This window comes from Chrysemys picta, chromosome 1 (assembly GCF_011386835.1).
Source record: "Chrysemys picta bellii isolate R12L10 chromosome 1, ASM1138683v2, whole genome shotgun sequence".
Taxonomy (NCBI): domain Eukaryota; kingdom Metazoa; phylum Chordata; order Testudines; family Emydidae; genus Chrysemys; species Chrysemys picta.
Window position 1 is genome coordinate 198,066,871 of NC_088791.1, and position 26,520 is coordinate 198,093,390.

The following is a 26,520-nucleotide window of genomic DNA, read 5'->3' on the forward strand; positions in this document are numbered from 1 at the left end:
GGTTCTGACTCCCCTGTAACAGAGCAGCCCAGTTAGATCTGTGTGTTATAAAATGAGGTTGGGTGAGATTGTTCAGCAAGTAAAAGCCCACTGGAACAATTTAGAATGTCTCCTAGATTAAGGATTTTTTTTTTAAAAAACCTCTTGTTTTTTTTTTAAATCTGTTTCACAAGGCTGTGAATAGTACTATTTGTACTTTCTGAGATATAAAAGTACTGTAATTATGAGGAAATTACCTTCTGCATGACTGGCATACGTAAGGGGCTCTCATCTCCATGCACGTACCGTGCTCGTGACTGCTGTTTGTCATTCCCTTGAATGTGTCAGCTTTTCATCTCTCCATATGATGGCTTTTTTGGGGACAATAATAAACCTGCTTGTACTTTTAAACTGCAGAAACAAATGTAAGAATTAAAAAAAAGAAACCCAAAGAAGAAAAGCACTTGTCCAATATCTGTCTGAGTTAACTGGTTCGAAAATAAATAAATTTTCAATAGATTCGTTAAAAAGGTAAAGTTGTGCATCAGGTACTTGTAATTTCACCCCGATTATCTTTTTGGTGGGAGGAGAGAGAGGCAAGGAGACTATTTTCTTCTAGATCACAATACATACTCTGCCCTCAGTTCTGCAAACGCTCTGGCAATGCAGTGAAGCCAGCAGCACTACTCACAAACACAGAGTTACTCCTATGTATGTTTGCAGGAGCCAGGGCTATTACAGTTCATTGACCTATTTAAGTGGCAGTCCCTGTCCTTGGATGCAGGCATATGGCTGCGTGTGCATGCATCCGAAGGCGGAATTCGGCTTTAACTCTCGTATGAAGCAGCATTTGATAAGGAAACGGTCTCTATCTAAGAGTCAAATCCCTATGCAAAAGTCTTATAGAAATTAACAGAAAAGGAGATCCTATACATTTTCTTTTAGTCATCGTATAAGATTGAATAGAGAATTCTATCCCTGCTATAGAACAGCTCAAAAACTCATACAGAGGTAATTGTTTTTATAAAATTCCATAGGTCTTTAGTATCATCTATATTGAACCTTATTTCCCTGCACGCTCTACGTTGGCCTGCTGCTAATCCTCTCTTGGTCCATTATCGATGCAGGGACCATAGCGGCGACTACTACCTCCTTGGGAGACGCTTCTAGGGAAAAGACAGAGGGAGGCATTGCTCCCCTCAAATCAGCCTTTTGATTGTGGGTTAAGGAAGGATTTTGGGGGCTTTGCTACCATCTCTGCAGTGGCCCTTGGAGAGGAATGGCTGTGTCTTGAGGTGTGGCTGCTTGCTGGCTTCAGTATCTCCCCAGCAGTCAGTCAGCTAGGGAGACCCCAACCCATATAGAGACATCCTCCTCCCACGTAATTCTCCAGCAGCCCTTCTGTCGACAATGGCTGTTGGGAATGAGTGTGCTCTCTGTTTCTGAGGGAGGGGTTAGGGCTGGGTAGCCACATAGCAGCTCTGCATCTGCTGCTGCTGAGGAGGGACCTCTTCCTCAGGGTTTGGCAGAAATTCTTCCTTCAGGCACATGGCGAAGCTCCCATTGAAGTAAATACTTTATTCCATTTGGAAACAAACGGCTCACTCTTTCCCATCCACTTTCTCACATGCCAACGTACGGATAAGTGGACGAGTGGCTATTACTCTCTGTAAAGATTAGTAATTGCTCTGAACAGCCATGCCAGTTAGAGTAATGGCAGCAGTCAGTGTCGGACATTTATTCAGCAGGAAGGAGATGGAGCAGGCACAAAGGCACTTTATTGAAATAGTTCTTTGCAGCAGGATTCTTACACATTGCAAAACTCTGCCTGCTCACAACAATGGAGAAGGAAGGTGGAGTGGAGGGGAGCTGGGCCTGGTGTGACAAAAATGCTGTGCCCGTAGTTGCAAACAAACCCAGCACTTTGGGTTTGTTGTTGGTGGGTTGTTTAGATAAGAAGTTGGGATTATATCTGTTTTGCAGGCTTTGCTTCAGGGAACTGATAGATTCCACTCCTCATGAAGATCTTGCGGTCATTTAAAAAATCCTCTTACGTTAATGTACCATATACTTGAGAAATATTGTTAGTTAGCTCTTAGAGAATTCCTTTGAGATTTAGAGGCTGATTCAGAGAAAAGGATTCCTCATGTATAGGGCCCTTCATTTTCGGTTTTTATTTTTTTTTCTGGGAATTTATTGATTTTTATTACTACAACAAAAACATTAAAATTGGTGCAAAATATTAATTTTTCTGGGTAAATTTTGGTTTATTTTGGTGGATGGAAGGACGGGGGAAAAGTATTCAGTAGATTAATGCTTTGATGAATGGAATTCATGTGGTTTGCTGCAAAACTAAAACAGAACTCAGAACATAATGCTACTTCTGAGTTTAAGAAAAAATGCATCTCTAATCCCCAAATAAAACTTTTCATTTGAATAAACAATTTACTGTTGTAGACTTACAACTATTAGCCTATAAATATTTACATTTAAATGGGCCACACCATTTGCAACACATACACTCAACTTCATCCTTTTCTCTTGTTTTGTTTTTTTAAAACTTTTGAATACTTCCTTGTGTTCTGAAATGTATTCTGATACAGATTTTCATTTTCTTCCCATTTTAGTGTGTCAAATCTTTAAATCCTTATCTGCTAACAGCTTGAAATGTGTACGTGGTGGGCATGAGATTCATCAGTACGTTCAGATGGGCACACACTTCAGACCTTGTGTGCATGCCTGTTTGTGAGTGTCTTCTAGACTAATACGTAGCCTTACTTCAACAAGCAGCTTTGCATAGACTCAGAGACTGATGTATTATCGTAATACATAGTATCTCATGCCATGTATTGTATTTTCCTAATGAAACAAGTTATTTTTTATATATGTGAATGATACAAAAGTAGGGGGGAAATGGGGGGAATAATACCTTTTGTAAAACCGGGGATTTTTTTTTAAAGGGTAAAAATAAGTTTAAAGTGAAAATGAAGTAGGCTTACTCATATGGGATGTGACTTTCATAGGCACAAATGGGAGTTAGGTGCCCAGCTAACTGCTTTCTGTTCCTTTGAAAATCTCCTCCCAAAACAATGAAAAGTAGCGATAGTTTATTAGATTCTGGAACTGGTAGTTGGCTGGGGATCCCATGTGCATGGTGTAAAATAAATTTCTAGTGGACAGGGGAATGCGGACTTCCAGGTGGCATACTGGTTGCTACTGTTCCCATTTACAGGTGCATGCAACAAAAGACTGTCCTCAGTGCCTGCCCATTTCACAGAAAGCACGTCCACCCTTGCCCCTCCCATCCCATGTGGAGGTCACACCTTGGCATGTGGGTGGCTGTGGCCCTGGTTGAGTACAGTGTGAAAGCTGCTGCTGCTGGCAATGAGTGGCTCCTGATGTGGTCTTCTGTCTTTATTGTAAACTGATCATTTTGGGGACAGAATATGCTGTGCTTGCCCCATAATCAGTATATATGTTGCTTTTTCTGCAAAAATTGTTCTTGAAGTTGTTCATAGCAAGCATGATGTGAGGGTTTCCTCCATTGATTGGAGCAGTTTTGGCATTTCTGATCTTTTGTATGTTTCTGAGGGTTTGGTCAGTTCTTTCTGTGATCCAGAGGTCACCATCTAGATCTTGTTGTGCTTTCCTGCTCAGTGCTTTGGGCTCAGAACAGTGGATGAACACATTAGCATTTAGCAACAAAGCCCAGTATAGCTGGTCAAAAGGAAGGGAAAGCATTTTATGAAGTATTAAAACAAATTCTCTTTGTTTTTTCTCCCCACCCATAAATTTAGAATTTTGAAATTAGAAAAATGTTGAGCAGCTTCACAACCCAGCAACTGGCCTGGGTATTGAGTGACATGATAGGACAGTGTCCTTAGTGGCTTCTTAGCCTTCATTGCTGAGGTAAGCACATTTCTGATAAATCTGTGTGAACAGAGATCTTTCAGTACATCAGGCTGAGCCACCCTTTCCCTGCCCCCCTGTCAAGGTTCCTTCCCCACTCTGAACTCTGGGGTACAGATGTGGGGACCCGCATGAAAGACCCCCTAAGCTTATTTTTACAGCTTAGGTTAAAAACTTTCCACAAAATTCCACCTTGCCTTGAACAGTATGCTGCCACCACCAAGTGATTTAGACAAAGAATCAGGGAAGTCCTATTCCCCCAAAATATTCCCCCAAGCCCTGCACCCCCTTTCCTGGGGAAGGCTTGAGAATAATATCCTCACCAATTGGTACAAGTGAACACAGACCTAAACCCTTGGATCTTAAGAACACTGAAAAATCAATTGGGTTCTTAAAAGAAGAATTTTAATTAAAGAAAAGGTAAAAGAATCACCTCTGTAAAATCAGGATGGTAAGTACTTTACAGAATAACAAAAGATTCAAAAACACAGAGGATTTCCCCTCTAGGCAAAACTTTTTAAAGTTAAAAAACCAGGGATAAACCTCCCTCTTAGCACAGGGAAAATTCACAAGCTAAAACAAAAGATAACCTAACACATTTATTTGCTATTACTTACTATTTCTGCAATATTAGATGCTTAGTTTAGATATGGCTTAAGGTGATGTATGTTCCCTTCCCTGGTTCCTTGTTGACTCCAGGAGACACAGACAAAAAAACCTTCCCCCACAGATTTGAAAGTATCTTCTCCCCTTATTGGTCCTTTTGATCAGGTGCCACCCAGGTTATCTGAGCTTCCTAACCCTTTACAGGTAAAAGAGGAATTAACCCTTTACAGGGTAAAGAGGGATTTTATGCTACCCTTAGCTGTATGTTTATGACACCCCCACTGAAGCTGGCAGTCTGCCTGAATTCTGCCCTGATGTGTCCTGGTACCATTCCTTTGAACAAGCTGAGTGCAAACTTGGCTGGTGACTCACTGCACATGGTATAGAGAAGATTTCTAGTGGCAGGAGAATCCTGAGTTGAATTCTTAGCTGTTGCTTACATGGTTAATACTGTCCCCATCTCTCTGCTTCAGACATGGCAGAAGGTTATTTTTAGCACCTGCCCATTTTTCAGAGCTCATCACCTCCTCTCGCCATGACCTATGCACAAAACAAGGTTTATCATAACAATTCTTTTGGTCACTTTAATGGTCCCTAAGAGATGCTTCCATTTATTTTGCACCAACTGTTGTTAATTGTAGGGAGTTTGGGAGGGAAGGATTGGATGATGATGGAACACAAGGGTCAGTTGTTTAAATGAATTAATCTTATATTTTTTATTTTATTATTTTAAGCAAAAGGTGAATAAGTGTGGTTGCAAGGCAAAGAATTCTCAAGCTAGACTGAGCCAATGTTTATAGAACTTGGGTGGGAACATTTTAGATGCAAATGAGAGAGGCCTGGTGCAAAACTGTGAAAAAGATTCCTTGTATAGGACTACTAAGCTAACACATGTATTTGTATCCCTTCTTACCCATCTCCCCCTGCCTTCTCCTTCTGTTTTGTTTTCACAGATTTTATCATGTCTCTACTTGTGGGTCTGGTCTTGCAAATACATATTACTAAACTTAATCCCAACTCATATTGCCATACAATGGGACCGTTCATGGTTACAAGCATTAGGCTTCTGAATCAGGAAAGAACTTAAACACATGCTTAAAGACCCTTCCTAAAGAGGGAGTCTTTCTTCCGTTCAGTAGGGTTTGCAGGAACCGACCCTTCCATTGTAGGGTCTTTGGGGGAGGGTTTGTGTCATTTTTATTTGCCTCTAAGGCACCTAGCACATTTTGGGGTGTTTGATTAAATTATAAAAATAATAATACTGTAGTAAGAATTAACTGTAGGGAGTTTGCCTGAGTAAAGGTTAAAGAAATACTAAGGGTCTCAGAATTTGGTCCATAATGTCCACATTCCTATTGGTTAAATATTTTAATATTCAAAAGTACATAAATTGGTAGCTTTAATGATAAATATAGAACTTCTATATTTATAAAAGTCAGGCCCCTCATAAATCTCACATTATGTGATTACCTACATGTGACAATTTTCTATAAATGATGACATTTGAAAATTATCATTATATGTAATAAAGAATGGAAATTTTATTATTCATTAAGATTTGAAAACCCATAGTCTGCCTACCAGTGAACTGCTTAATGAATCCTACTCAGTGCACCACATTGTAATACAATGTTGTATTGTATTTTGGGGGAAAGAGCTTATATGGAGCTAAATTAAAACACTAACTAGAGCCTGATTTTAGCCATGCCCAAGTGGACAGGACAGATCAGGCTTGGTGTTATGTTTTCCATAAACATGTAATCCTGAGCTGTCAGTAGTGGGGGTTAATTTTCTGGACCAAAAGGCATGAGCCTCCATTACTTGAGATAAAAGACCCAGGGCTGTTAGCTTAAAGCCAGTGTCCGATTCATAACCCCCAATGTGGTCCTGCCACTAGAAGGGGACAGAGAGCCACACAGAGTAAACATGAGTTACCTACAAAGAGAAAATACTGTACTAAAATAACTTCAAAATGACTTTAATTTTAAGGAAAGAAAGAAAAAGAAAGAAAGGAGAGAAAGATAAAGCCCAGTTTAGGAAAGCATCCCTACTTAGGAAAACACTTAAGCATGTGTTTAACTTTAAGCATGCCCTTAAATCCCAATGAAGCTTAAGTGCAGGCTTAAATGTTTCCTGAATTGGGGACTCTATCTCTGTGTGATAGAGAACATGCTCTGTATATATGCACCTGTGCACCTCTCCTCTAACAGTCTATGGAAGTGTGAGAACAAAACTCTTCATATGGTGTCTGTGCTTGAAAGTTTAAAGGTGCAGGACAGATTAAAGTTCCATGCACCACAACTGTGTGCTGTTGGTTTTGTACAATTCTGACATGCTAGTTTATGTAAACTGAGATGATGTACATATTCAAAGTTGATGATATAAAGAAGCAGCGGATGAATGTTACAAATATCTTGCCTTCACAACGCAAGTGTCATTTAATCCATCTGCATATCCATTTTCTCAACAATGTACGGTTTTGAATAATTAGGAAGGGGTTGGGAATTGGCATGGCGTTTTTTATGGCAAATTCTGTAACTTTTTTGTTAAATTCATTTTCAAGAACTTGGTTTTGTGTTTTGTAAGGATATGGGAAATATGCAGGTGAAATTTGTTCATTCTAAAGTTTCTGCATGAACAATGTATAGGCCGACAGATGCTATCAGCCAGGCAAGATGGGTGAGGTCACGCCATCTGTTAAACTTTGAAATTGAATTGAATGGTCTGATGTTGGAGGGCTAGCTGCCTAACAGGCTGTCAGATCTTATTAGTTATCCTGAAGAAAAGCATTATTCAGATATTAAAATTATGCAATGAGCTGGCTGCATAATGGAGAAAGAGCATGGTATATACAGCCCTTATTGTGAAGTTTCAAAAGACTGAAAACTTTACTTAGGGCTTTTTTTTATTTGGGTGAACAATGCAGACTGTCAGATCCAATATCTTGCACAAGTTTAACATCTAATCCATGGATTTGAGAGAACAATACATTTACAGGGTCTTTTCAGGTCCTTCATAATCTACAGTTTAGTTCCAAATTCTTCCTCAACTACAATTTTAAGATCAGTTTCTCACCTCCGCTCCCATCTTCTCACCAGCCTGTCATCTTTTGTTAACAAAACCACATATAGTGGTGAATGACTTCATGCCAAGGTCTCTGTCAATGTTAAGTGCTAAGAATTTGTCACTAGCCTCCACTTTACCTTGCAGCATATAGGCAATCCAATGGAAAAAGTCAGGTTGTATTTTTGACTCTAGTACCTTGTGCTGGTGGCAGTGACACTATAGGCACCTACACAAAGAGAGTTCAAAATGTGTTTTAGAGCAATGGTGTGAAACACCCAGCCCTTGATCAAGATCTGCCCCTCTATAGTCTTTTCAGACTCTGCAGGATGCAAGGGTTTATTAAACAAACAAGTATTTATGGTTGTGAAAAAGCTTTCCAAGTTCGAACTGAATATAGCCAATACAGTGATGTATTCTCGAGCCTGCTGACAGCCAGAAATAACGGCACTGAGAGGTGTCAGCTGTTCCCATTCATCTCAGTGGCATGTTAATTCTAAAGCCTAATTATGACTGGAGCAGGGCAAATAATGGATTTTTCAGGTTGTTGGCAATTCCAAAAAAATTGAAAAAAGTTTTCTTTAGGGTTTAACTGAAAACATACATAATTTTCTTTTGTCAAATTGAAATGCCAGAAAACTTTTTGTGTTGGATGGCTCGCTGTACCTCGAAACAGCACACTGGAACCCCCATATTCACCAGTGTCCTATAATTATGATAGGTTCCATACAGAGCATGCCACGTAAGGTGTCGTGAAAATTCATGATCTACTGAAACTCATTGTTTTGCCCAATTATGAATATAGTTCATGTGTATGAAGTTGAGTTTTTGCTGTATGGTTGTTACTGAAATATGCTGTAAGTTTGAGAATCTCTACTGCCAGGTGGGTGTTAACCGACCAATAATCAACTCTATAGCTCAGTTGCACAAGTCCACCCAATGGGGATTTACTCAGTCACTGTGACTCAACAAAGCCCACCAGGCATGTGATCATGCTGACTAAACAAAGCTCACCAGGACATGTCTGGGTAAGTGTCTTTGAGACTCTTGGACTGAGAATATAAAATGAGGGACGGTGGCATCATGTCTTGGCCTTTCTCCTCCCCCACCTATGCTGGAAGCAACAGGAATGCTGAGAAGACAACTACTGTACCCGAGGAGACTGGTCCTGGTTTAAGAGGGAAATCTGTTATTATGAACTGTAACATCCAGTAGGGTGAGAAAAATTGTTGATCTTAAATACTGCCTAGTGTAATAAAGTTTAAGATAGTGGTTCTCAAACTTTTGTACTGGGGACCCCTTTCACATAGCAATCCTTTGAGTGTGACCCCCCCCCCCTTATAAATTAAAAACACTTTTTATATATTTAACATGATTATAAATGCTGGAGGCAAAGTGGGGTTTGGGGTGGAGGCTGACAGCTCGTGACCCCCCCATGTAATAAGCTTGCAACCCCCTGAAGGGTCCCGACCCCCAGTTTGAGAACCCTTGGTTTAAGATTTAGATTATGCATTTATCTTTTATTTTCTTTGGTAGCTATCTCTGACCTTTTTATGCCTACTACTTATAATCACTTAAAATCTATCTTTCTGTAGTTAATAAATCTGTTTTTATACTTTACCTAAAGCAGTGTATTTTGGTTAAAGTGCTTGGGTCAGGCTTGACAAAGCCCTGGCTGGGATGATTTAGCTGGGGATTGGTCCTGCTTTGAGCAGGGGGTTGGACTAGATGACCTCTGAGGTCCCTTCCAACCCTGATATTCTATGATTCTATGAAACTTCAGCTCAGTTTACAGAAGCTGGTACATGTCCTCTCTACATTGGGGGAGGGGCAAACTGGGATATAAACTTACACTGATCAGGCTTCTCACCAGGGCAAAATGGTACAGCTCTGGGTGTAAGGCTGGAGAGTTAAGGGGTACAGCAGTACCCCATTTCCAGATTGTACCCCAGGGATCCCATCACAGTTGGGTCACATCAAATGTTTCATTCCACCTGACTCCATTTTTTTTTGTTTAATCATAAATGACTATGAATTGCCACTGTGAATGATAATTGACAGTCTTGAGTCAGGGAAAGAGAGTGAGAATGATTCTATAGCCTCGCAGCTAGGACTCTCACCTAGGCTGTGAAGTCCCCGCTCCAATGACTGTTTAATTAGTTATGCACAATGGAACAGCTTCAACAGGAGAGATTGGAGAGCCATATCCAGAATATTCCATAGTCCTTCTCCTGAAATATGGGGGACCCATGTTCAAATACCTTTTCCACATCAGGTGGAGGGGAGAATCGAACTGGGGTCTTCTGTATCTCCGGTTATAAGGAGACTATCGCCTCCTCTGGCCATTTGTGACTCCAGCCTAAAAAATTATATCTTTTGGTAATATCAAAATCAAATGGCTCATTTTGACATTACCAAAACATTTCAATTTTTTGGCTTAGTCAAAACTATTCAGCAAACTCCACTTGAATTCGTGAATAGTTTCAGGTCAACCAAAACTGCATTTTTCAGCTAATAAGTTATTAGCCAAAAAATAAAAATGCCCAGCTCTATTTATTTCATTTTAAAAGACAGATTTTCAAAACAGTTGTTTAGATTGTACCCTCTTCTGGGAAGCACCTAGAAAAATCTAAGTGGGTTCTAGAACAATCTAAATAACAAATAGTAATAAGTTTGGTATGCAGTTGTGTGCTTAATTCGCACAATTACTGCATACTAATCAGCATATACAAATCAGGTACACCTTTACCTCGATACAACGCTGTCCTCGGGAGCCAAAAAATCTTACCGCGTTATAGGTGAAACTGCGTTATATTGAACTTGCTTTGATCCACTGGAGTGCGCAGCCCCGCCCCCCCCCCCCCGAGCACTGCTTTACCGCATTATATCTGAATTCGTGTTATATCGGGTTGCGTTATATTGGGGTAGAGGTGTAATTACACGTATAAATGCCCAAATAAACACAGGGCACAAATAGTACTTGTCCTAAAGTGCCAGACATAATTTTTATTCTTGAGTGAATTTGAATTCGAAAAGTTGAATTTAACAGTAGCTTGTGTAATTACTAGATAGGGGCCATATTCTCCCGTTGGAGTTTGTGTAATCCCTTTCATTGTTATTAGATCATGGATCTACTGTGGATTAAGTGAAGTGTATAACCCTAGACCTGGCCATGGACTACAATTAGAAATGCAAATTAGACCTCTACAAAAATTAGTTTGACGCACCTTTTTTATTTCACCAACTATGAAAGAAGGAATGAGTTTGGTCAAGCTGAATGAAATAGAATCCCCAAAATGAGCAGTGAAGAGGACCTTGAAATGTTTGATCTGGCCAATTCAACACTTCTGCATTGTGTTTTTTTTCTTCTCTGATCTTTTAGTCCAGGGCATTCTGCTTTACAGACGCTTATATAATGAAGGGTGTTTGCTCTGAGGCAAATAATACTGCATTACAATTGTAAATTCCATTAAGTGTCATAAAGCGGGTCACAGAGCTCAGACAATGGAAAAATCGTGTAGTTCTGCACCCCTGAAAATGGATAAAGTATAAATATAGGGATATTTGGATTCCAGCAATAAAGTGCAAATGGTTCATAAAGGTAAATGTAACATACCAATGACAGGTGAAGCGACTGTGACCAATGCCTGTGAATTTCCTGCTATGCCTTTTTTGGTAGATAGTTACCTTAATCCATTTACTAGTCCCAAGGTGGAATTTTGCCCCCCTTTGTATACATGCCAACTGTCTCTCTGTAATAAGGAAAGTTCCTATTGTTTTAGCAATATATTTTCACTCTGTCTCTCCAGAATGCCCATTGTGTCCTACACATTTCCTTGAAGTTAAAAGATATCTATTTTTCTCCCCAAATATCATTGTTTAGAGTTTACTTAAGTTGGCTTATCAATTTTTGTCAAGAGGTTTTGAAGTTTAAATTATTTTGTAGCAATGCCTATAAATAATAATATTTTTCATCAAAGATCTGAAAATCCTTCTTTGAAGATTAGTAAACCCTGACAGTAGCACTGAGAGGTAAGTACTTTCTGAATGAGGAAACTGCATCACAGAATGGTAGAGCTGTTTGGAAATATTCTGAAAGAACACTTTTCCATTGGAAAATGCTGATTTGTCTAAAGAAAAACATGTATTGGAAATATTTTGATTTCAACTAAATTTTCATTTCTAAACAATGGAAAGTTTTGATTTTCGATTTTGAAATGACTTTCCAATTTTTTATAATATAATATAAAATAAACAAAATTAAAATACGAAAAATGTTTTGATTTTCTCAAAATAAAACATTGAGATTGACCCAAAATGATTTGTTTTCCTGGAATATCATTTTGCAGGAAACTTCATTTTTTTGTTTTCATTCCATTTTGGAATGCAAATAAATAAATAAATAAATACCCAATTTGCATATGTAAACATGAAAGCTGCACACATACATTATGGGTGTTCAACTATGTGCGCACAAATGCATGCCACATTGTCAAAATGTAACTAGTAAGTACAGCTGGGTAGGGTACAGATTTTCTTTTTGCAGGAAATACTGCAATTTTTATTTATTTATTTATGTGGCTAGTGAGATGCTTAATTGGCCAGGTAAGTAGTCACAGACCTAATTTGTATGCACAGTTATGGTATTTGTATGCAGAAACTAGAGACACACACTCATCTTTGAAAATCTGTTCATAAGTGAGTTGTCCCCAAGGCTGCACAGTTAGCCAATGGCAAAGCTATAAAAGGACTCGGAAGTCTGGATTCCCAGACCTCCTACTCAGACCATAAACCCACATTTCATAGTGGGACTGGGGAGGACCTACATTCACCTAACTTTGAGAATTCCACATTTCTCAGGCTTTCTTTGGGTTATAGAGCTAAAGAGTGAAAACTAAAGGTCTTGATATGTGTACAGAAAGCATTTGGTTTTCTGAAGCCTCGTAAACATGAATAAAGCATAGGAATGAACATCTATAGAACCATGAGGGTGTTGCTATGATAGACGTGTTGTTTATCTGTTCAGGACACCAAATAGATTAATGAACTTGTTCATGGTAACTTTGCACTCATTTGCTACTTAGAATGTTGGCTATGAGATTTGATCAGCTTGAAGTGGGCTGGAACTTCCTCTCTGTTGACCCAGGTTTTGAGGCAAACAAATTACTTATGTTGCTTGTTCTTGAGCTGATACAGTCAGCTGTGTGAAGTAAAAGGTACGCAGTTGGAACTCCACCCTGGGATGATCTTCTCTGAGAACTCCAGCAGAGGCTTCCTGCACTCACTCCCTGCTTGCTTTTCTAGCATCTTCAGCAGCCAAAACTTGTCAGACCTATTGTGGTGGCAGTTAGTAAGGTGCTGATGATGGCCATGGTCTCTTTCACAAGCACAACTGTTTCCTTAGGGTAATGGCCTGTTCTCAGCAGAGGCCAAGGCAGGGGCGGGCAAACTTTTTGGCCTGAGGGTCACATCAAGTTTCCAAAATTGTATGGAGGGCTGGTTAGGGGAGGCTGTGCCTCCCCAAACAGCCAGATGTGGCCCGGCCCCTGCCCCCATCTGACCTCCCCCCCGCTTCTTGTCCCCTGATGGTCCCCCCGGGACTCCTGCCCCATCCAACCCTACCTGACTCCCCCCGGACCCTCCGCCCCGACTGCCCCCCCACTGCCCCATCCAACCCCTCCTCTTATTCCTGACTGCCCCCCTGGGACCATAGCTGCCCTGGTGAACCTGCCCATGGGAGATGCAGTTTGTAGATTATACCAGCTCCCCAAAGGAAATAAATGATACTAGCAAAAACTTTTTTTGCTAGCATGAAAATGTCATAAGGAATCACACCCCTAACCACATTATACCAGCAAAAATTTCCAGTGTAGACCTGGCCTAAGACTAGTGTATCTGTGCCGCTCTGCTTCACTGCGGAGTTTCTGCCAGCCTTCTCCAGCCCTGTTCTGCCAGGCTTTCTGCTACAGATTTAAAGGGACTGTGTACACATCCTCACAGTATCCTCACATGAAGCTTTCCTCTGCAGGGCGGACTTTTACAACTTGTTTTTCTCTTGAATAATTCAACCAATTGGTCCCTTAATAGGAAACCTAAAAAGGTTAGTCCATGTTGCCCAGGATGCTTGCCTTGTTTTGTAGTAAGTAACTGAGAGGTCTTTAGCTATTAATTTATGGGCATAATGGACCTCAGTGAGACAGCAGACTCATGGATTTACTAGGAGCCTTTTTGCATGACAGGAAGATTCCCTACTTCAGCCCCAAGGCAAAAAGAAAAGAACACAGGGCCCTATTCTGATCTCATTTAGATTGTTTGTTTTTTATACTGGGGAACTCCATGGACTTCACTGTACTTTGACTTACACTGGTGTCAGAAAGATCAGAATTGGGCCCAGGGATTTTAGAGAAGGAAAACACCATTTTGTTTTCCTAATGGAATAGCGAATCTAATCAAAAAAGTTCCTAGGTTTCTCTTTATAATTCACCAAGGCAATTGAATTATGATAAAATAAGTTAACAGATGCAACTACAATATTTTAAAAAACATGTTTCTTGTGAAAATATTAATGTCACGTAGGTTATTGATTTTCATAAATGCCAGGACAATTTGTTGAATTTACAGCTGGGTGATTTTGAAGAGCAATAAATAACATCCTTGCTGAAAAATAAGTAGTACAAAAATGAAAAATAATCTTTGCAAATACATGTTGTATAATAGTTAATGGTGCCCAACACAGTTGAAGCACAGATTGCTTTACAAAATCTTCAGGCTTTTAAAAATCACAGCTGGCTGCAGGCAGAAATATGGAAGGTGGAGCTGATTACAACGCCTATAGTTAAGGTTTCCTAGCACTTTCTGCTATTAACCCATGTTTTCAGTTGCTTATAAGTTTGCCAAACTTCAACAATTTAGGCTGAAATTTCTCATGTCAGGTGTCTGCTTGAAGTTGAGGTTTCTGAGAAAGTTTCAGCAAAAATGGTTTGACTGTTCTCTAGACTGAGATGATAGAGAAAAATAGGTTGTTTTGCCAATGTTCATTTTTCCAAATGTTTATTTGAAGAGCTCCAGCTCCTCTATGCTTTGGAGCAAGAACTTGAAATTTGGCGGGATCAAAGAGATGTCTTTTGTGTGTGAATATCCACCCAGATTTGACTCAGTTATAATCATCTGGAAATTGCCACTTGCACATATTCATTAGCATTTGTCAGGGGCTGGCTGATATAATTTGTGGATGTGGTAATTTGTGGATGTGCCTAATTTCACAGTTCATGACTTTACAATCTTAACACTCTTTTAGCATAGTTTTTTGTATGTAGTTTAATAAAAGGATGAGAGAGGTTGTATATTTATATAAATAAAAACAGTTAAGAACGTAAGAACGGCCATACTGGGTCAGACCAAAGGTCCATTTAGTCCAGTATCCTGTCTTCCGACAGTTGCTTATAGGAGCTGACAGTGCTAATTGTCTACATTTATAACATCCTCAAGGTCAGATGGTAACAGTTCTAGTCATTGTATGCAATGAGAATCCACGGAGAAGCAAAACGGTGTCAATGGCATGTGTACAGTAGAGGTATAAACAGCATCAGCAGCTATCCAGAACCTTCAAAAGAATTGGTGATGCAATGGAAGCAGCTTAGATTCACTTTCAAGGCCCAGTCCTGCTGCCATTTAAGACAGTGTGAAACTTCCATAGATTTAAATGGGAGCACAGCCAGGTTCTGCATGTCTATTAATGAATGCAGAATTATGCTAGAACTCATGGAAATTTTAGAAAATCTGTGTGACATCTCTCTGAATACCAAATGAATGCATTACATCAATGAAATGCAAATGAATCTGTCATCTTAAAGATGTTATTTACTTCAGTAAATTCATTGGAGAAGCAGTAGTTCTAATGATGATTTTGACCCCAGTTCCGCAGCCTACTTCATAACCATGTGCGTAACTTTAAGCACAGGAGTAGTCCTGTTCACTTTAAAGTTAAGCATGTGCTGCCTTGGGACTATTCTAATTTTGGAAAAAATGAAAAATCTCAGTTGCCCCAGAAACCCTCGTATTCCTCACCAGAGAAAGCAGATGTAATCTCCTGCAAGCTTCTTCATTGCTGAGTCCTGCAACAAAGCCTTTCACTCCAGCAAAGAGATAATTCTTTTCTGTTAGACCCCTCTTATCTTCTATATTATGTAAGGAAATCTCCCTAATTTGGTTGATGAAAGTTAATTGTTTATACATGAAATACAAGGTTGCTTAGTACTTGACCTAGGATCAGAGGGCTAGAGAAATCTACTTGCTTATTGCACTCCGCTGCTGGGCAATCTTGCATCCCTAACTGTGGACCTATCCTGTGCCTCCATCCTCTTTGACTAGAGCTGGTCAAAACATGGAATCTCCCTTCTGTGGGAAATGCTGACATTTTTGGGAAACAACTGATCTGAATTAGATTGAAAAGTCAAAATTTCCCATGAAATAAAATTTCTGAAATATTTTGTTTCATGTGAATTAAAACTTTTCATTTAGATAAAATAAAAATATTTCATTTCAATTTTGACATTTGATATTTTATTTTTGTATGATTTGTTATATTTTTGTACTTTTTATTTTATTTAATTTTATAATATTTTTATTTTATATTTAAAAATAGATTTCAGTTATTTAAAAAATAGAATATAATAGAATAACAACCAATTATTTTAGAAGTGGTCATTCCTAAGTGTTATTGTAATTGACAATTACTTTGGTAATTGGTTATTGGGAAGGCTACGATTTTGTCACAGAGGTCATGGAAGTCACGGAATCTGTGACTTCCAAAGACCTCTGTGATATCAGCCCCTGAGGCAGGCGGGGTACGCTGCAGCTCCCAGCCTCTGCAGGGGACAGGGGGATCCCCGCAGCTCCCAGCCACCACAGGAGGACAGGGGGACCCCCAGAGCTCCCCTCTGCTGGGGAGGGGCCAGGGGGACCCTGGAGCTCTGAGCCCCCATGGGTGGTGGGGGTGCCAGAGCTACCACCCACCTAGCAGCTGCCCAGTCCCTTCCCATTTTATCATGGTTATTTTTACTAAAATCAGGGCCAGGTCACAGGCTTCCATGAATTTTTCTTTATTGCCCGTGACCTGTCCGTGACTTTTACTAAAAATATCCATGATAAAATCGTAGCCTTAATTATTGGTATTGTAGTTGGTAGTCTAAATAGCATTTAGTTAGTTGGAAGTTAGTTACTAATATTCTGACAGGCCATTGGTAATTGGCATGCTAACTGGTCATTGGTAATAACTATTGAAATTGATAATTGATATTCTAATTGGTAATTGGTTTGGTAATCTGTAATCTGTTTAACTGGTATAATATAAAAATAAAAGTATCAAGATAAGATACAAATAAAATTTAAAATTAGGATATATATAAAAAAAGTCATTTTGAAACAACCTTATTGAAACACATGTTGATGAGTCCACATTTTCTGGTGGAAGAATGTTCGATAGGAAATTGACTAGTTCACCTGTTGACAATAGTATGAACTGATTAGCCAGCTTAAGATACAACTTGCAGCAAAAAAAAAAAAAAAAAAAAAAAAAAGGCTATTTCAGATAGATTCCAAATACAGGCCTGATTCTTTAAAGCACTCAGAGCCTCCTGGAAAACATCAGAGGAGTTCAGTGCCTTTAAGAATCCAGGCCATTTTTCTGTTAAGAAAAATGAAATAATTTTGGTGAAAGTATCTTACAGTCTAGGGCTAAATTCAACCTTGGTGTAACGCTACTGAATTCAGCAGAGATTTACCTATTTAGATCAGGACTGACCATAGTCCTTAACGCATACTGGCAACTCTAAGAATGGATTATGCCTCTCTGAGGTACAATGCCGCCCTGAACTTCCTCTAAAGCAGTGCAACTCCTTGCTCCCCCATCATGAATCAGTGTGCAAATGGAACAATTTGGCCAAAGTGAATTGGGAAATAAGGGAAATTTTGCTATACGTGGTGGATATATCACTGGAAAGCAGTCCCTGTATTTAAGAAACGCAAATGTTTCCAAACACATAATCCATTCCTCATGAAAGACATGTGACTCCAGTATAGAATTTATAGGTCAACTGATTCTGTGGAAGATTAGCCTCAATATTCTGTAACAGAAGTCTCTAGTTACTTACGGCTCAGAATGTTTTTAATTCCTGATAAGGGATTACGCGAGGCACAATGCTACCACTACAAAGTAAAATCTCCTCTCTTTGATTTGGCAGAATTAACCTTTGTAAGTAGAAAGACCTCTCACCCACTCCTGCTAAGAATAAGGTATGGAGTTGTATATGTTGGGACTTAGTGGTCTGAAATGCCAATTAATGACATCCTGATCTAAAATTCATTATGAGTTTCTTTTTCCTTCTCCTTTTTAAATCATTCTCTTACACTTGCACTGTGTGTGTCATGAAGATGATTTTGGGAAGTTTAGTCCACTCCAGTCAAAGTACAGTATGTAAGATGCTTAAAATGTATCCTGCCAAAGACAGTAGTGCTGGATCCAAATGTCTAAATCTGTCTAATTGAAGATCAGGATATTCCTTATTTTTCTGCAGTTTTAGCTATTTTCTTCAATTTAATGGACAGGCCCCGAGCAACGACTTGTTGCACATTACATCTCCTTTTGGCAGGAGATCTCTCATTTCCATTTAGAAGAGTTCTTATAGTGAAAAAACTTACGTTACAAAATACACTGAAACTTGACTTAGATTTACAAATAAAATTTTAAAAGGAAAATGCAATTAAAACAAGCCTAGTTTATTTTTCAGTCATTAGGTGGGCTAGTAGTGGAAATATATTTTAACCTGTTTTAGTAAAACTAGTGTAGCTACTAGTAAAGAGAGCCTTGATTTTTAGTCAATAAATGTATATTTTAGATGAATATTTTGAGGCTATGAAAATTTTTTAGGCTCCAAAAGTATCTTTTGGATTATATCTCCGTAAGTGTTTATAACTGGCCGAGTTCTTTATGCTATAATATAAAAGAGTTATGAAGCATGTACTTACTGCACTATTCTTGGTGCTTATGATGTGTTACATATTATGAAATCCTTACAGTGAGAATAAACTATCCTATGGAGTAAAAATCTATATCCGAACAATCTCAAACAGTAGAAAGTGGTGTACCAAAAAGTTACAATGGTATTTTCTGTGTTATCAAATGAGCTTCATTATTGGCCTTTCTTTCAGTCAACAGTATTCTAAACTAAGCTAGTACTTGGGCTAGTTGTGGGAGTAAAGTGCTACATAATGAGTGAAATACTGGATTCATTGAAGTTAATGATAAAATTCTCTTTATTGACTTCAGTGGGGCCAGGCTTTCATCCAGTGTAAGGGTATCACATTTACATGTAATGTGTAGTAATTTTAATGGAGTGATAAGGTCTGATATACTGGTCCTTCATCAGTCTACTAAAGACCTGAGGTAAAGCCAAGAGTACTTAAAACTCATCCTTATTGGACATAAAGGACCAGTGTGGAGGGACATATTCCTATTACAATTATTAAATAAATAAATACATCTTAACATATTTTAAAAACATACCCTTCAAAAAGGTATGATTTTTCTTTCCCTTAAATTCTGGGATACAATCTGTGGTGATACTGACATCAAGGGCAAGACAGCCAGCCACTGGTATCTCAGCCTTGCCTTTCTGGATTCCCCTCTCGTAACCCTCGCACAGCAGGCTCTTTAAACTAATGTTATTACTGTTCTTGAGGTTTGCTCCATATGGAGATTGTAATATTGCATCTTTAGGGTCATGCTTAAGCACATAGCATATTGCCAGCTCCCAGATGACTTGCATTAGTCAGATCAGGCCAGCATTTCAAAACAAATATCCTCTGGCTTGTGAAAAAAAATGGAGGGATGGTTTCAGAGCCAGTATATGGGTGTATTTTGTTAATTACTTTTAGACAATGGCCTGTGGTATTGGGAGCAGGCATGTTGCTCCCTCCAGAAGTATTTGAGCTTATTCTGGCCATGGTTGTGTTCCTTGCCTGTGGAACACTCGGAGCAGAAACTAGAGTGTGGATCAGAAAGATCCCTCAATGGCAAGGGTGCCCTGAGTGTTACTGGAGCAGGATGAACAGAGAACACAGAGGAGGAGGAGAAGATATAAAGGAGAAGGGGAGACCGAGAAAGGGAAGAGGGAATCTGGAGATGAAAGGAAAACAAGATAAGGAAGGATGGGCCATGAAGTGGTAACGAGGAGACAGAAATAATGTGAAGAGAATCTACCGCCTATTTTCTTGGTGCTTGTGAAAGTTCATTTTCTGGCATTTCAGTGTCCCAGTTAGAATCTATGCTAATAATTCCAGCAGTGGGAATATGTAACACATTGCGTGTAAATTCTTTCTGCATATTAACTAACCTAAGTTCAGTGGATTGCCAAATACCAACATGTCATATGCTTGGTTCTTTTCTTTCTTCCTCCATTTTTGTTTTCATTTCATTATAGAAAGCATGGCTGTTTCCTGCCACCTGGCCAATATTTTCAGGTTACAAAGTTTAACCCAAGAAAAGGGTCGTTTTTTAACTCTTTAGAAACATCTAAACGTGTAAAAGGAGAGGCATTCCTGAGAAGTATAAGTCACACTCACTAGTGTATCTCCCAGGTGCAGTTGAAGGAAAAAGACCTCTAAATCCAAGTAATCAGATTAGTGGATCACAGATACAGGTTAGAATGAAAATCCAATTAGTCAGTGATGTTCTGCAGTCAACAGTCTCTGTGTTAATGTGGCTTCAGCTTTATAAATGATAGTTAACTAGAGGTCATCTGTTTGAGTGCTAATCTAGGCAGTTTTATGCATACAGAACACTGAATTCAGGTGTGAGCAAGTAAAGGTAGGTCCTGAATTTCAGTGCACAACAGCCAAATTGTTAGATTGGGTATACTTTCAAAGGTTGTCATTAAGCAGCTAGAAATGGACCCAGATCATAATGTTTGAATCTAAGGTCTTCATTCATCCGATCAAATGTAGGTGCGGCTATGAGTTTAATCTGCAGATCCAAATTTTGGGGCTGTTCTAATTTAGGGCATATCTACATGAGGAAGTTTATGCTGGATAGGTAGAATGTGAATTTAATGTGCTATAGCTATTTCAAAATAGATCCCTGTGTGGGCACATTCTGCAATAGCTGTTCTGGTCAATTTCCCGTACAGACAAGCCCTTAAAGATTTGGTTCAGGCCTACCTTTAGGAGGAAATAATCAAGTAGGATCTTCTGCGCAGTATGTCTCCTTTTGCCATGTTACTTTTGTTGTCGTCTTTGAGGGGAAAAGACAAATATTTATATGTTTTGCTTTTAAGATATCCAAATATGAAGAATATTACTTTTTATTTTTTTGTTGGGCAGAGACTTTGAATAATACTTGAAGCAACTGTCTGGACTTTTGCTTCAAAGCTGAGGTATTAACTCCTGAGTAGTAGGGATTGTAATGGAGAGGCTAGCACCTGACTAATATACAGGGACAAAGCCTTTGGAAAATGGCAGTTGGATTTCTAAGTCACTTTAGAAAAAAATTGTGGACAAGGAGGATCCAGTGGATATACTGTACTTAGATTTTCAGAAAGCCTTTGATAAGGTCCCTCACCAAAGGCTCTTAAGCAAAGTAAGCTGTCATGGGATAAGAGGGAAGGTCCTCTCATGGATCGGTAACTGATTAAAAGATAGGAAACAAAGGGTAGGAATATATGATCAGTTTTCAGAACAGGGAGTGGTAAATAGTGGTATCCCCCAGGGGTCTGTACTGGGCTCATTCCTATTCAACATATTCATAAATGATCTGGACAAAGGGGTAAACAGTGAGGTGGCAACATTTGCAGATGATACAAAACTACTCAAGATAGTTAACTCAGGCAGACTGCGAAGAGCTACAAAAGGATCTCTCAAAACTGGGTGACTGGGCAACAAAATGGCAGATGAAATTCCATGTTGATAAGTGCGAAGTAATGCACATTAGAAAACATAATCCAACCTATACATATAAAATGATGGGGTCTAAATTAGCTGTTACCACTCAAGAAAGAGATCTTGGAGTCATTGTGGATAGTTCTCTGAAAACATCCACTCAATGTGCAGCGGCAATCAAAAAAGCTAACAGGTGGGAATCATTAAGAAAGGGATAGATAATAAGACAGAAAATATCATATTCCCTCTATATAAATCCATGGTATGCCCACATCTTGAATCCTGAATGCAGAGGTGGTCGCCCCATCTCAAAAAAGTTGTATCGGAATTGGAAAAGGTTCAGAAAAGGCAACAAAAATTATTAGGGGTATGGAACGGCTGCCATATGAGGAGAGATTAATAAGACTGGGACTTTTCAGCATGGAAAAGAGATGACTAAGGTGGGGTAAGATAGAGGTCTATAAAATCATGCCTGGTGAGGAGAACGTAAAGAAGGAAGTGTTATTTAGTTCTTCTCATAACCCAAGAACAAGGGGTCACCAAATGAAATTAATAGGCAGCAGGTTTAAAACAAACAAAAGGAAGTATTTTTTCGCACAGTCAGTCTGTGGAACTCTTTGCCAGAGGCTGTTGTGAAGGCCAAGACTATAACAGGGTTCAAAAAAGAACTAGATAAATTCACGGAGGATAGGTCCATTAATGGCTATTAGCCAGGATGGGCAGGGATGGTGTCCCTAGCCTCTGTTTGCCAGAAGCTGGGAATGGGCGACAGGGGATGGATCACTTGCTGATTACCTGTTCTGTTCATTCCCTCTGGGGCACCCGGCATTGGCCACTGTCGGAAGACAGGATGCTGGGCTAGATGGACCTTTGATCTGATCCAGTAGGACCATTCTTATATTCTTGGAGTGAATCAAGAATAGAGCCATTTTTAAATGGATCAGTGTAGCCTCATCACCACTACTCATGTAGTAGAAAAAGGCAGCAACCTCCAGTGCAGTCTGTAAGTTGTGGTAGTAACTGTGGTGTGCTGATATAACTGCCAACCTCCTGCATTTCACTCACTAACAGCCATCCTTGTCACCTCTGCATAGGTGAAGTATATTTTACCTACAGTAAATAACTGTGAAGTGTCACCATTTAGTAATATTTTCTTTCTTCCTTCAGGTTACAAGACCCTTTTGAAAGGAATTTCAGGGAAGTTCAGCAGTGGAGAACTTGTTGCAATTATGGGTCCTTCTGGGGCTGGGAAATCAACACTCATGAATATCCTGGCAGGGTACAGGTCAGTATAAATGACCACGCTGATAATTTAGTCTGACCTCCATTGAAAAAGCAAAAGGACTCTGTAGTGGTCCCTCGCTCTCGAGTGGGGAGGGAGGCCACTCTGCCTCACTCCAGGTACACAGTAATCAATAGTCTGGGGGGACATTCTGACCGTCTGGGTGGGGCAAGAGCACAAGCCATCTTTAGCTACAGCCTGCAGGCTGGAGCAGACAGCAAACACAGTCTGGGGCCAAACACTGGCTGGGGCTAGTCAAAGCCTGGCATAGGGCCTTCCAGCCAAGGGGAAGTAGGCTGCCACCCCAGGGGTGGGGTTGGCAGCAGGGGGTAGGAGGACCTGGGCCCATCTTACTCCACTGGATCCCAGCCCAGGGCCCCCTCACAGGGCCCCGCTTCTGCCACTGGGTCAGCGGGGATCCCACCAAAACATGGTGACTCATTCTCCAGCAGTGTAACCGGACTAAAGTCTGTTTTCCCGGGACTACTTCCTACCACAGTCTGGGTGTAGGGCTCCGTAGTCCAAAGGTCCTCTCTTTCCTCGGGGTACTTGGCAGCCAGCTGTCCCCACAGCTTCTCAGCGCATTTGTCTGGTGGCAGTCCTGGCAGCTACTTGAGTTACTCATCTGTCTCCTCTGACCACAGGGGGCAGCTCTGCTTGGGGGCAAATCTGGAGTCCTGTAAAACTCTCAGCTCCCTAAAAAAGATGTCTGCTTCCTCCGGTGGTCCAGCCACAACTGAGCTCCAGGGCTCTCCTTTTATACTTCCTGTCCCACCCCTGGACTTCTGAGGGCGGGGCGGATTCAGCTCCACCCACTTGGGGGAGTGTAGTGGTCCTTTGCTCTCTAGTTTGGATGGAGGCCACTCCGCCTCTCTACAGACTCTCACCCAATATTTGTAGAAAATAAGTGCTTCACAAATATTGAATTATACTATCCCCATTGTCATGTTCCTATGTTCCATGCAGCAGACATTTATGAGTTATTTTTTTAAATGCAAAAATGCAAGACTAATATATATTTATTAAAATTCCAAAAATAAAAAATGTCTGCTCCCCATCCATCTGATGAATTTGGCCCAAGATTTTATCTGTGGAGTATTTTAAATTAGGTTTTATTGACACTTAAGAATATGTTTCCATCAAAATTTTCAGGATGTAAGAATAATTCTTGATTAAACTGCAATATGTGAAACAACTGGGTGGTTTTCCCTCCCTTCCCCCCATAAGCTGTTGCTTTCTGCAGCTGCTGCCACCAGATCACAAAAAGGAGGGGCAGAGACACCTCACAAACAGCCTTTTCAGAAATGACTCCACATTTCTGCAAGCATCCAGGTGGGCAGCACACTTTTTGCACAAGCTTGAATTAAATTTTTTGCCAAGATGTGACATTTCTTCTGAAACAATAAACACACACACTTGACATGTGCACTCGCTCTACTGTCTGTTTTGGTCCTAAGAAATCACCTAAAAAGTGGCTAAAATTGCCCAATGGGCCCACTCTCTGAGACGTGTAGTAAAGATTATAAAGGTAACTCTCACGCTAACTCACGTGTTTGTTTCATTTCAGAGAGACAGGGATGAAAGGAGCGATCTTCATTAACGGGCAGCCTCGTGACCTGCGTTCTTTTCGGAAAGTGTCCTGTTACATCATGCAAGATGACATGCTGCTCCCTCATCTTTCTGTCCAAGAAGCTATGATGGTGAACGTTCTTTCTGGTTCTGATTGGTTTGGGGTGTGGGACTAGAGAGAGGCACCCTCCATGCATGAGAACACATTTTTATTCCTTGCTGTGGTTCTAGGTGTTAGACTGGACTTCACTTGAGTCTTCCTGGTTTTGCTGCTGTTTTAAGATCACAGTTAGGGTTCAGAAGAAAATTTGAGATTCATTTCCCCCTCAGGGAAATAAAATACCATGAAAGGCTAGTGTCTGGATAATAACGGCAACAATAGGCTGGTACCAGAGAAGGGCAACTACCAGTATCCTGTCACTTGTTCCATGTTCCAGTAGCTGCCAACTACTGGAGTCTGAAATGCTGGTCATGGCCAGCGTTGCCAGACTGAGTGAGTCTGTGAGAGCCCTGTATGAATCTCTTTCCTGGGAACACTGGCAGGTGACCTGTTAAATTTCCCTGTCAGCTTTCCATGTCCTAACCAGGTGATTCCATGCTGGCACGATGCTGCTGTATGCCAGGACTCCAGGCTGTCACTAGTCTTTTGTCCCTGTCTTGGGTCCAGGAGCCCTCAGATACAGCCTCTTTCCTTCTGTCGTTTCCTGGACTCCCTGTGAAGAAGCCCAGGCCTTAAAGTAGATATAAAACTCTTCCTCTTCACTCTTGACATAGTGCCCATAGTGCTGAGAGCCAGCCTGAGTGTTCAGTCTGGAACCTTCTGCTGTTCAGTTTGATGAGAAAATCAGCCCAATAGTTTTGTTGTACCGGCCGAACCTTCAATATATAAAGTCAGTAGTTCATGGCTATTATCATTTGGTAAGGGGAAAGGGGCTTTCATCAATTCTCTGTGGGCACAAGGGACTGTTATGATCACCTAGTCTGGCCTATGCCTTATCTGTTAACTTTCCAGAGTTATAATTTTTCTAATACTGATTTCTGGAAGGGATCGTCTCTGTCAGAAAGCTTTCCTGGTTCATTTAGTTGAAGTCAAAGTCAAAGACCAATAGGGTAATGTTTTTCAAAGTGGCTGACTAAATTACAGCTGAAAAAAGAGAGCCTCTTTTGGTAAGTTGGGCCCAGATGATATACTTTGTCTAAGTTACCCACTCAAAGTGCTGACAAAAAATTAATTGCTTAACATTTAATTGCTTCTTATAAAGGTAGAGCAGAATTTTTAGTTACCTCTTAGGACAGCAGATGGCTTCTTATACAGGATTATTTATCTCTCTACTTATTTTCTACATCACTGGAGTATCTGAGCACTTACCAAACACTAATAAATTTATCTTTATAACACTTCTGTGAGGTAGGGAAGTATTGCTATCATCACTTTACAGATGGGGAGCTAAAGCAGAGAGACTGTGACTCATCCAGCATCACACAGAAAGGGTGTGGCAGAGCTAGGAATTGAACTTCCTGCATCCCACTCCGCTTCCTTGTCCACTGGACTATCCTTTCTGATATGATAAAGCATCTCTATTAAGCACTTATTTTTGTTGGTGCCTTGAGTGGTCCCTTAAGAAAGCATGCATATGCCTACACTATACTCATGATTAGAACTTCATAGCTAATACTGCTCTTCTTAAGCTTCTGTTTTCTAATTTCTGCCTCATTTTAGAACAAATTGCCCAAAACCTAACCCGTGGTGCAGACAGCGCTATGTCAGCGGGAGAGCTTCTCCTGTTGACATAGCTGCTGCCTCTCACGGAGGTGGATTAACTATACTAATAGGAGTAGCTCTTCTGTCAGTGCTTCAGCAGCACAGCTGCAATGGTGTATTTGTGCGATGCAGCATTTTAAGTGCAGACCTGCCCTTAGACTTACAGTGGATATTCCAAAGATGTCATGTTGTTGACCAGTTCCAATTTAACTTGCAATATATTGTGTGCTTATATAATAGGTGTCTGCTCATCTGAAACTTCAAGAGAAGGATGAAGGCAGAAAGGAGATGGTATGTATTTTGCTCTTCAAACTGAGGTATTCCTTTGGGTATAAATGCTGCATAGTGAAGATGTCAGAGTGAAATTTATATAGCTTGAGTTTGTATCTAAAATTGAATTGCAATTCATGTGCAAGAA

At 40.1% G+C, this 26,520-nt stretch overlaps 1 protein-coding gene across 4 annotated transcripts in view; it reads left to right on the forward strand.

Annotated features, from left to right (window-relative positions):
- Window positions 1-26,520, forward strand: part of ABCG1 (ATP binding cassette subfamily G member 1) — an 86,106-nt gene that overhangs the window by 28,586 nt on the left and 31,000 nt on the right. For all 4 annotated transcript variants that reach the window (XM_005304472.3, XM_065577828.1, XM_008179852.4 and 1 more), the window contains 3 exons: window positions 22,657-22,774; window positions 24,339-24,471; window positions 26,343-26,393. In XM_005304472.3, coding sequence (XP_005304529.1) covers window positions 22,657-22,774; window positions 24,339-24,471; window positions 26,343-26,393 — 302 coding nt within the window. The remainder of the gene's footprint in view (window positions 1-22,656; window positions 22,775-24,338; window positions 24,472-26,342; window positions 26,394-26,520) is intronic.